The 12,300-nt window shown below is 40.8% G+C and overlaps 1 protein-coding gene across 2 annotated transcripts in view; it reads right to left on the bottom strand.

The window, feature by feature from the left end:
- The window catches only part of BNC2 (basonuclin zinc finger protein 2), a 478,778-nt gene extending 468,153 nt beyond the window's left edge, over positions 1-10,625 (bottom strand). The window contains exon 1 of one of the 2 annotated variants that reach the window (XM_019483666.2): positions 10,138-10,625. In XM_019483666.2, the coding sequence (XP_019339211.1) occupies positions 10,138-10,140 (3 nt within the window). In that variant the 5' untranslated portion in view covers positions 10,141-10,625. The remainder of the gene's footprint in view (positions 1-10,137) is intronic. The other variant, XM_019483667.2, reaches the window with a different exon arrangement.
- Between the last annotated feature and the right edge of the window lie 1,675 nt (positions 10,626-12,300).

Genomic DNA, 12,300 nt, shown 5'->3' with positions numbered 1-12,300 from the left:
ACAAGAAGGCTCCTTTAACCCATGTGCCTTGACTCTCTTGTTAGTTTCTTTTCCTGCTCCAGTCTTCTCATTGAACATATATCAATCCCATCAGTTTAGACTCGAAACTCCCTTAAACACTCCTATTAACCTAAAAAATATTATTGCCCCCAAATTATAGCAGACAATTATTAGAATACCTGGCTTTACATGGAAGACAAACACTGCTTGGATCATCACTTTTATGACCTTCTCCTGCTCTCACTGACTTAAAGGGCATCAAGCTCAGTGCCAGCTCCAAACCAACCAAACAAAAAAAAGCTCTACCACCATACCATACAACTAGAACACTGACATAGGAACACAGAATATTGCCATTCCTTGTCATGACAGCTAAAAGAAAGCTCTGTCAATTACAACTAGTACTAATATTATTATTTACACAAAGTTTCTTTGTGAAAACTAGTGTTCTTGTTTAGAATTTCCAATATACTTCCTGAAATGCTTAAGTGACATCAACCAGTGAATAAAGCACCACACTATTGTATTTATGTTTGTAAATTACTTGTACATAAAGATGTGGAATAATGATGAATTTGTAAAACACATACAAGGAACATAAGCCTATTCGATTAGTATCAGCAATCTAATAGCCACTTTCAAAGCAAAATGAATAATGAAACTTTTGTCTAATAAAATTGGCAAAGTGCCACACAAAGCCAATGTAGTTAAAGCAATAACAGTGTATCAAAAGAACTACAAAAGTAATTACTTAGACAGCAATAAATATAGACGTGTATTAACATGAATAGAGAGAAAAAGAGAGCTTTCAGGGAAACAAATATTTCCTTTAATTCAACAATGACACTAATCGGGACCTCCAAATTAGTTTACCTTTCATTTATTCCTTAGTTCCTATAACTCAATTTATGGTATTTTATTGAAAAAATCACCAAGTAAGCAAGAGGAAGGAAAAACTGGTTCATCATGCTAAGAACATCTTTCCAAATGTCACATGCTACATTTCAATATGAAAATGTATTTGATACCTAACTGGCCCTTTCATCTTTGATTTGGAAACCACGTAGTAACTTATAGATTCATCAAAGCTAATATCACTCTGGTAGCGAAAGGATGTTTAACTTCTTCTTCAGCAATCCCTTGGAGTCGAGAATGATTGTCTTCCACAACTGTCTTATCTGTGGATCCAAAGATGGCTGATAAGGTTGATCTGGGATCAACAGACCCTGCTGCAACTTGGGCACATATTTCCGTGCTGGATGGGTGGCTCTGGATTCTTGATTGGGTCTGTGACGTGCCATTTCTGCTGCTCCTGCTTTTCCATCTCCTGCTGTTATTGTAAACTTTTAAAGTACTGAGATCCATACAGCAGACTCTTCCTCCATTTGGGGTGGTCCTGGGCAATAATCTCCCATGAGATGACGTTGCGTTTACTCAAGTTAGCCTTGAACGCATCCTTGAAACACTTTCTCTGCCCTCCTCTTGAACATATGCCTTGACTGAGCTTGGAGAATAAAACTTGCTTTGGGAGCCTTGAATCAGACATCCATATGATATGGCCAGCCCAGCAAAGTTGATGTTGGATGCCTCGATGCTTGTGATGTCTGTTTGCAAGAGGATGCTAATGTTGGTGCGTCGATCTTCCCACTGGATTTGAAGGATCTTTCACAGGCAGCATTGATGACACTTCTCCAGTGACTCAGTATGTCTCCTATACATTGTCCATGTCTCAGCTCCATACAGCAAGGTGAGGATCAAAACTCCTTGATAAGCCGTGAGCTTGGTTTCAGATCTGATGTCACGATCTTTGAACACACATTTCCTCAGGCATCCAAAGGCTGCAATTGCACAGTTGAGGGGATGTTGGATTTCTTTGTCGATGTCAGGCTTTTGTGAGAGATGGCTTCCGAAGTACAGGAAATACTCAACATTCTTTACAGTCTCACTATGAAACTGAATTACCAGAGCTGGGGACTGCTTGTTAAGAGCTTACTGATGGAGGACTTTAGTCTTCTGAAAGTTAAGCATCAGTCCCACTTTCTTGTATACCTTGGTAAAGATGTCGACGATTGCCTGAAGGTCTGCTTCTGAGTGAGCACAGACTGCAGCATCGCCAGGGTATCTTAGAATTCTTCCTAGAGTGACGTATTTAAAACATAGATGGGCTGCTTACATTTTGTTCAGCAGGTTCCTCCACAGGATTCCATGGTTTCAGTAATATGACTTCTGATTTAACATTGGTATGAATACAATCAACATGAGGCCCTTAGAGTTTACAAAGAATCTAATGGCATCTATTCAAATATAAATTAACCTTAAAATCTATAGGAATTTTTTTTAACTAAAATATGGTTAACAATTAAAGATTTATTTGGATGGTATCTTTTATTAGACCAACTGCATGGTTGGAAGAAAGTTAGACAAGCTTTTGAATGAAGGACATTCTTGATAGATATATTTCTGTAAATTTGGCCAGGTACAGACATTACCAGTATAAGTGATCGTAAACCAGTCTATACCCATAACAGAACAGACATTCAGCACACAATACCAGTCTATACCTGCAACAGAACAGAAGTTTGGCACACACAGATGGGTTTAAAATTGACAAGTAAGATTTGCGCCCCCCACCAAAGGGCAAATGTGTGTTCTGTTTGCTACTAATCTAAAATATACTGCTTACAGAAAACCACATAACATAGATTGATACCGCCTCAGGCTTTTTGAATGTCTGTACCTAGCTACTGTGTATCAATCTATCATACTAAGACCAATAACAAAAATTAGTAGACCATGCTCTAGGAGAGGAGCTAAAGGGAGATTAGGGAAGTTAGTCCATCTGAGTTTTCCATAGTGAAAATTACAAGTTTTTAATCCAATTTAGTTTGCTAAAGGTAAATAGGAAAGGCCTCACATGAGTTTTGGAGGCAGGTGGGTGTGATTCTCCATCCGTTACATTTGAATTCAGTAAAGGAGTGTGCATTTAACCCTTGTCTAGCATAAAGATGAATGAAGCCCACAAACTTCAAAACATGTCTCTACATATTGTTCTTTAACATGACACAAATAGAATAAGTTATTAAGATATAGCTAAAGACCCTTGGGCTAACTTATCTCCAATAGGCCCAGAAAAGGCCAGCTAAGTCAATGATGTTGCCACCAGTGAGAAAATTTGAACCTTTGTTTCCCAACACCAGTACTTTTCTACTAATTTGACCACTGAGGTGGCTTCAAAAAATTAATTTGCTGAGTTGATTAATTCAGCAAATTTGAGCCAAAAATAATGTAGTACAGTATGTCTTGGAAAACTACTTCAAATATATTTCATCGCTAGCAGGTTAAAAAAAAAAGTCAATACATTTCCCAGTCGCAGAAAACATTTAATTTTTTCCCCTTGTAAATGAAACTTAAATTAAACTAACATGATTGACAAGTACCTCACAGGCAAACCCTAGCAACACTTTAATGCAAGTCCATCTCTTTGGCCTCTGAAGCGAAATTCCTTCACAAACTGTTTGTCTTTGCAATAACTCCTACAAAGCTCATTATTGCCAGCCTTGGTCTATCCCCCATGTTGTGCATTTATCCCCGGGATGCATTATCAACATGTGGCACATGTCCTTGATGTGCACAGAAGAGCTGCACCCCAGGATAGCAGCATGCATGACAATAGTGTTGACTCTTACTCCTTTATGGTTGCTGGGATGTAACCGAGAAATCTAATAACTGTGACAGTAGGCCTTTAGGTTTTTCCTTGCCTTTCCAGACAGTGAAGCTGCACAGACACTAATGAAAGGTTAAATGAATAGGAATAGCTGACAAGAGGTACAATAAAGAAGGGGCTTGGTAATCCACAGACACTGAGCAGAGATCCTCGGCTCAAGCAGAGAAAGGACAGCACATCGTCAAGTCACAATATTTAAAACAGCTTGCTATACACAGAGGCTTTTGTGTCTGGGTACATGTCTGGCTTTGGAAGAAAAAAAGATACTGAAAAGGAATTTCAGCATGGGGCACTTTGGCAAATGTAAGGTCGCAATAAGGGAAAAATATTTGTGTGTGTTGTTACATCTTTCAACTGAACATTAAAAAAAACACTGCCTGAAGACACAAATCACAAGTTTCAAAATAATAAGTTTGACAAATATGATATAGTTGCAACAGTCAGTAGGATTCAAATGACAGCAGGATGGGTGTTACACATACCCTCAGTTTCATTTTGTAATGATAACAGTTCATATTCTGTACTGCATACTGTCTGCAGCTTTCAACTTTCTGCAACTTTCCTCTTGGCCAAAGAATACTGGAGGGCCTACTTTATGTAGTTTTACGGGGCATAACTGCAAATCTAAGCAACTGTAACATGGTGTAAAAAAATAAAGCTAAACTTCCAGACGGTGGATTAGATCAGTGACTTCAAAACATTTTAGCAGTTAAGTTTGCAGAATTTTTTACTTCTTTGCTTGTGATTTATGAATTAGTATGAAAGACAATTTATTTTTCATAATTAAAAAATAATTTCAGTGCTGTAGCTATTTTAGAATGCCTGAAGGTTTTAATATTTAATAAAAAAAGAGGTTAAGTAAATAGTAGAACACTTTAACACTATGCAAACCTATTTAAAAGAGCAAAAAATAAATATAAAAAGAAAACTGTAAGTTGATAAGTCAGCTATAAATCTGATAATGTTATCTGCATTCATGGAAGCAAAGTACAAATATAAACTCTATAGAGCAAGATCCAAACAAATGCATGTGCACACATGTGTGTGCACACACACACACCATGACTTACCTTAAAAGAGAAAAAAGTAGTTGTCTGCCTATGTATCTAGAGTGTGGCATATACATCTTTATAACGTGTAGTAAAAGAGGTACTATGAAAATGTTCTAAAACAAGAGATCCTCTTTGAACAACCAAATTAAATTATAGCTGAACTCCTCAGCACACTAAGAGTTCTAATAGGCAACAAATAAAGTCATTTACAAGCTATCAACATAATGAGAGCTACTGTGCAAAAGATAGAGACAAACCTGGTAGTTTATTTCACTGGATTATATCATTTACTTAAGTGGTAAATAAGTCTGTCTAAAGTAATGCTCATAAAAACTACCATAGAAGTATTAAGCAGCAACGATAATCAAGGAGATCTTTACGCATAAGGATATCAGAATTTAGGTGGAAAGAGACAGACACAAAATTTGAGGTTAAACAAAAACATATCGCTACATTATGTTAAATCCCACTTGAAAATTAAGTAGGAACTCTACTATATGCCTTCCTATTCTGTTTTCTAAAGAACCAAATCTATTTCAGTTGTGCCCTATACTGAATTAGGGATCTTTTAAAACACACACATAAAACAAACACCTTTTCTCTATGCCTTACTTTTAGTAGTTTTATGTTCAGCACAATCATAGCGTAAACTTGTAGTGGGCAATTTTCCTTACATGATGCTCTTTGACAAAAGTAATTTAACTTTGGAGCTTAAAGCCCAAAGGTACTCCTTCAACAATACCCGTTTTAAAACAATATCAATTTGGGGTTAATTTTGTGTTTTGTTTTTTCAATCCAACTGCATTTTAAGTGAAACTGCTTCGATTTAGTTTTTGGATAGTTAAGACCAATCTGTATGAATCAAATGCAAACCCTATTGATATGAATGTCTACCACTTCTGACATAATAAAGCCTACTCGAAAGCCTAAATGTTAGACTTATGACGATTACTAACATCTTTTCATAGTGATTCAGTTACAGAGAGTATTTTTCCCATATTTTTACCTTAGGCATATCTCATAAAATCTTGAGGCTCCCTCTAGCTCTATAGAGAGGTGTTTAACTAACTAATGATCCATTACATTTCCTTTCCAGTTTGAAAAGCGATACAGACAGTGAGAGCAAGAGCAGTATTTCCCTTATGTAATAAGTGTTCTTGTTTTCAATCAGCAATGTTTTCCATTCTACATCTTGCAAGGATGTGAATGATAAATGAGAACATCTGCTGTGAAATATGGAAAGTTAAATATTACTTATTATCTTGCAGCAAACTAAAGAATCCCTTAATCACTTCCAACTTACATTTATTTACAAAATTCTAGCCTGAAACCTTACGTTGTTTGACATATTAGCCATGTATGTATTCGGCAAAATAGATGTCTTCTATTTTCCCATGATTAAGTGCAATAAAAAATAAAGGACAGACAGATACTATATCCCCCATTTTAGAACCCAGTTTTCCAACATTGCCTACCTTAATTCAAAAACAATTTTTTTCTGTCTACTTATATTCCAGAAAAAACGGTAATGCTGGTGGTAATTTGCAGACTATATTTTCACCTACCATAATATTTACACATAACGTGTAATGGCTTTATTGTTTAATCTCCTCTGCATTTCAGTATTGGATACTATGGAATTAAAGTTATTTAGCAGGCTATAAATAATGTAGTTGGCATATGCAATTGATATTTAACATGTCTTACTATAACTGTAAAAACCTCATTATAGACTAGCAAATCATTTCTAACAAGCAAGTTCAGCTGACAAATACCAAAGCAAACCAGCACAATACGCTAACGTTTGTTTCTTTAAAATGACATATTCTTAATACAATGTGCAAAACCATCTAGATAGATTAAGAAGTAGGAAGAAAGTGAACTTCCAAGCTACCACCTATTCTGAAGTCTTTTAAAATTAAAAAAAACCCCTCAGTTACAACAACAAAAAGAATAGCTTACTTCCCCCTCCCCCCTTTCTGAGCTAGTGTCCAATTTCTTCTTTTCTGAACAGCTGTATTATCCAACTTAAGTTGCTCTGCTAATTTCAGTCCCACAAGGACTAACTTGGAAGGCAAAAAAATACAAGAAAAGATCAATTTGCTGGGAAAGATCAAATGAGAAAACTGTGGGGACAGCACCAGGTCAGAGTGTAGAGAACTAAGCGGACCTGTTCTTCATTAACTTAAGCTCTCTTGAGACGTCACACACTACCTGTCCGTAGGCTTATTGAACTGCCTAACCCTCGTCTCTGTGCCATTCTTCTGGGCCCAAGTGAATCATACCCTGCTGCTGACAAGTTAGCAGGGGACTGCGGCTGCAACATGAAAGTACTTTTCTTTCTTGTCTAAATCAGGCAGATTTTTGAAAAGACGACACAGCATTGACTCGTGACATGGCAAGATGAAATGAGAGGTCTGGGCCAGTCTTGGAGCTGTGCAGATAAAAGTAATCAAATGACACTCCTGGAATGCAAATTGGCATTCTTGACTGCAGCAATTGCACAACCATGAAACATCCCTGACAGCAAGCAAGATTAGGACAAAATGTTATGTAAAGCACTGAACTCAAAAACTCACTTGAAAATTCAAACTGTAACACTTACATTTTAATACAGCAATAGTCAGCTCTGCTTTTGTCTGTTCCCTTACTGCTTTGTTTTATGTAATCACATATCCCTGTCTATCACACATACCTCAAGTATAAAAATTCAAACACTATGAATAAACAGATACAACTGCTAAATTTGCACCCCTAAAATGTTTTACCATTTAAAAAAAATCAATATACTGAGATGGATTCCTTGTATTGTTTAAGCATTGCGCATATAAAACAGTTGCACACTCTTAAGTCTTAAAAGCAGCTTGAAACTTTGCTCAGGAATTAGCCGAGAGTTTACATTTCCATTATCCTGCATCTGGATCAGGTGAAATTAACAAATGTATAAGACAAAAAATATTGAGAGATCTGAATTTTCAATCTGCTGCTCTTTAGGAATTTAAAGCAGAACATGCATACAACTGAAAGGTTCATTAATGGTGGACAGCTTAAAATGAAACTGCAGCATACTACAGAGCATATATGCCCCATTAAGTTTCAGAATGAAGATTCCTGCAATTGTTTAGGACAAGGAAAGTTCCACATACTTTTACAGGAACTTGGTATTCTTACACAGATCTGCTGATCAGGCTTCTTATTAAATATTACTGTCTGCAATGAACTCAATAATTAATCGGAGTAAGTATTTGCATTTCGAAAGGGTGCCAACAATGCTTACCCATTTTTTAAAGTAATTCCAGTGTATGGAGAGAAGCAAAGATACAGAAGGGAGATAGGAGATGTAAGAATGAAAAATAAAAAACCCTCTCCTGTCTCAAAACATTTCAACAGCTGTTGTGTAGGGTGAACACACAGGTTTCGAAGAGAAATATGTAATAATATTCTGCTGTGACTTCTTACTTAAAAATAGCTTCAAACCATTTTAACTGCCGGCCAGAAAAAAAAAAGGAAAAAAAGAAGACACTCCTCGTCACTTTAATCCTGGGTACACTGGCTTATTACATGATGTCTTTTGTGCATCAGTTTTACAACAGCTTGACTCTAGGGTAAAAGGGAACCATCATAAATCGCATGCTGCTTTCAAAACCACTTTAATTTCTGTCAGCGTTACTGTAACCACAGTCCTGGGCACATGCTGCTTTTTTTCCTCCTCCCCCCTTCTCTCTCTTTTTTTTTTATTGTTGCTTGCACTTGACAGTTGCATCTCCTACACGCCAATTGTGGCTTTGATCACTGAAACAAGACATGTCACTTAGGGAAAGAAGGGGAAAATACTAACCCTCCACCTCACTCTTCCTCTCTCGTTCATCCACTCACACCCAAACGCTAGATATGTGTACTGTATATATAACATATAACATAATATATAATATATAGCATACTATATATTCACACTCATTTTACATATAGGTGTGTGTGTTTATATATGTATATATCTATATATTTAGTTATAGATACATATCTGTATCGAGACAGATAGATAGATAGATAGATAGATAGATAGATAGATAGATAGATAGATAGATAGATAGATAGATAGATAGATAGATAGATATTCCATTATACACACAGCACAGCAAATCCCCAAGTGGGGGGTAACAATAGCAATGGGTGGTGGAAGCAGACTAAAAGCAAGGGAGTGGTGGAACAAGAGTTGAAAACACAGCACTTCGGGGGACACAGGTTGGTGGTCCCTGTTCACCAAGCACTCGCTGACCCAAGTCCACTGTTTCGAGGAAGAAAACTCCTGCGATCAAACCCTGCATGCGCCTGCGAGTGTAGGCAGTCATGCTTCCTAAAACGTGCTCGCTCCGCCAGGATGTAAACGTAGGATCGCATCATCGTCCAGAGGACACGAGAGATGCCGAGACATCTCCCATTGTATCTACTTGTGCGTTTATTTGAAATGTAAGTCTGAGAGCAGGAAGTCGGCTTTGCAACAGCCCCCATCCCAGTCAGCCCAATCTCTGCCCGGCAAAGCCCGCAGAGAGGATTTGGTTTCCCCTTTCCCACTTCAGCACATCGCCGGCTCCCCTTGGAAGCGCCGCGAGCAGCCGCTGAGGGGAGAGGTGCAAACTGCGAGCACATGCAGGGGCAGGAGGGAAAGAAAGAGTTCCCGGGGCAGGGGGATTTACACTCCTGCCTCCTGGCCTCGGGCGCTGCTTCTCACACGGGCACACTCACGCACACACACACATGCATATACACTTACACACGCTCACACACAGATATACACGCACGCACTCACACACATATGCTTACATGCACTTTCACTCGCACACTTACACACATACACTCACACTGACAGATAAACACACACACTCAATCTCCCCACACTCTCAAAAGTTACCTTTACAGTGTGAAAGAGATTACTCGTTCCCAAGCAGAGGGTGGCTTCCCCCCCCAAAAAAAGCTCACACCACAGTAGATCTAATTCAATCCCACCCCACCACATTTATTATTATTATTATTATTATTTCCAGATAGCCCCTCACCTTTGGTGGAGGGGAGGAGGCGGCACAATCAAGTGACCAGCCCAGCCCCCGAACTCCCACAAAGTTTAGAACTTGGAAATCGCTTTCAAGCCAAACCCCACACGACCCCCCACCCCTTCCCTCTCCCCCGCTCCAAACAGAGGGGGGCTCTTGCCCCCCCACCGGGCTGTTTGCTGGTAAAAAGGCTGACAAAGAGTTTGCGAGCAGGGGTGGGTAGTGTGTGACTGCACGGTGTGTCCAACACCCGGAGAAGGAGAAGAAGAGGCAGGAGCAAAGGAAAAGGAAAGGCTTGCTGGAAACTTCTTACCATCTCTGCATGCTGGTGGTCAAGTGCACCCCCTGGCTCTTGGTCTCCTCTCAGCGGCAGTGCCTGCACCAGCCCCTCGCTTCTGCCTCTGGGCTCCTCTTTCTCTCTCTCTCTCTCTCTCTCTCTCTGTCTCTCTTTTTTCCTCCCTCCCTCCCCTTCCCCCTCTCACGCCTTCAGGTGATCTAAACTCCGGAGCAAAACAAACCCAACACACACAAACGGGCGGGGAGAAGAGGAATTTCTCAGGCTCTGCAAAAACTTCAGCCCCTCAAACTTCCAGCCCCAGCTGCAGAGAGGAAGGGAGAGAAAGAGCTGACCCCGGGGAGCCGGGCTGCGGGGGCGGGACGCAGGTCAGGGCTGCGGGCAGCCTCCACAGGTTGCTTCCTTGGTGGCGGGGTCGACAGGGGAAGGGGGAAGCGACTTGCAAGGGGATGCGAAAGGGCAGCGCGGCTCGCCTGGAGGGAGCCGCGGGCGGCTCTCTCCGGGGCTGGGCAGCGGGGGAGGGGAGCAAGCAGCCAACTTCCCGGTGCGAGCCCGGGGGAGCCGACAGAGGCCGCCGGAGCGCAGCTGTCAAAGGCAGCGAGCAGCCCCGGCCCGGCCCGCCCCCGGCTGCGAGCTACACGGCGCGGGAGTCCCGGGGAGAGAAGGGAGGGTGAGACGGTCCCGGGAGAGCGAGGAGGAGGGCGAGCAGAGATTAGGCGAGCTCTCAAGTTTGCGCTCCCTGGTTTCCAGCTCCCATCCCCGGCGCCTACTGCTGCTGGTGACGGCGTCGCAGCCCTGCTGCTTTCTTCTTGAAGTGGTCTTTTTTTTGTTTTGGGCGTGCGCTTGCAGCGGGAAGATTGGAGTGCCCTGTGTGTCTGTGCCGGACACCGAGCCGTGGGAGCGCCGCCAGCCCACGGGCTCCAGCCTGCGGCCCCACACCGCACACTCTGCGGGAAGGCACAAGCGGGGGTATCTCTGCGTGTATACTGATAGACAGGCACACATACATATACACACAAATATATCTATACATACATGTGTATGTATGTACTAGACAATTGCCAGTCAAGAATGACAAGGAGGGGGGGGCCTGGGATGTAGTGCTGCCCCATGCTACCAGCCAGCCCGGTGGGGGAGCCAAGCCAGGGTCAGCTTGGGAAGCATGACAGCCTGCCCCAGCTTGGAGCACTCTGATTGGCTCTTTCCCTCAGCCAATCTGAGTGTGAATAAAGGTTACAGACAGACAGACTTAGGCTTTTATAATATTAGAAAATGCAAAAATCTAGAACTCTTGGTTCCAAAATGATACCTTTTATTAAACCAACTGGTGTGTGTGTGTGTGTGTATTCACAGAGAGAGAGAGAGAACAGAACAAGTTGTACTGATTTGCTGCAGCTCACAGAAAACTTTCTGCTCCTCCAGAGGAGAAATGTTTCTGTCCCCTGTTAACCAGTGGTCTTCTCCACCCAAAACATATACACACATATATATGCGTACAGACACACATATCTATGTGTGCATATCTTTGGGTATACATACAGATATCTGTATTTAGCTCTGTATATCTGTGTGTATAGATATCTTTATAGATATCTATCTATACACACAGATATACAAATATATAGATATCTATAGACACATAAATATATACAGATATATATCCGTAGACACACACATACATATATACACACATACATCCATGTAGCTACACATGCACACATACACATGTATATATATGAAAGTGTGTAAATCCCTGTGTAAATGTGTGTGTGTCTATATATAGACACACACACACACACACACACAGATATACAGATATAGATATATAGATATCTATAGACACATAAATACATACAAATATCTATAAAGAGAGAGAGAGAGAGAGAGAGAGAGAGAGAGAGAGTGTGTACGTGTGCGTATCCACAGCCTTTCCCAGCCACGTGCCTTCAGCGGCATCTTCCAGTACCTCACTGAATGTGTGGGAACTACAGAACAAGTTGCACTGATTTGTCCCAACTCACAGCAAACCTCCTGTTCCTCCAGAGGAGAAATGCTTCAGCCTGGCCGCATTGTCCCTTGTTTACTAGTCATCTTCTCCATCCAGGACACACACCCTGGTTTTTTTCCATTCAAGATCTCAGCACTCACAGTCGATTCAAAACTTCCTCCCTATTTCATGAC

Source organism: Alligator mississippiensis, chromosome 3, assembly GCF_030867095.1.
Source record: "Alligator mississippiensis isolate rAllMis1 chromosome 3, rAllMis1, whole genome shotgun sequence".
Lineage (NCBI taxonomy): Eukaryota > Metazoa > Chordata > Crocodylia > Alligatoridae > Alligator > Alligator mississippiensis.
This window is presented reverse-complemented; position numbering and strand designations above follow the sequence as displayed.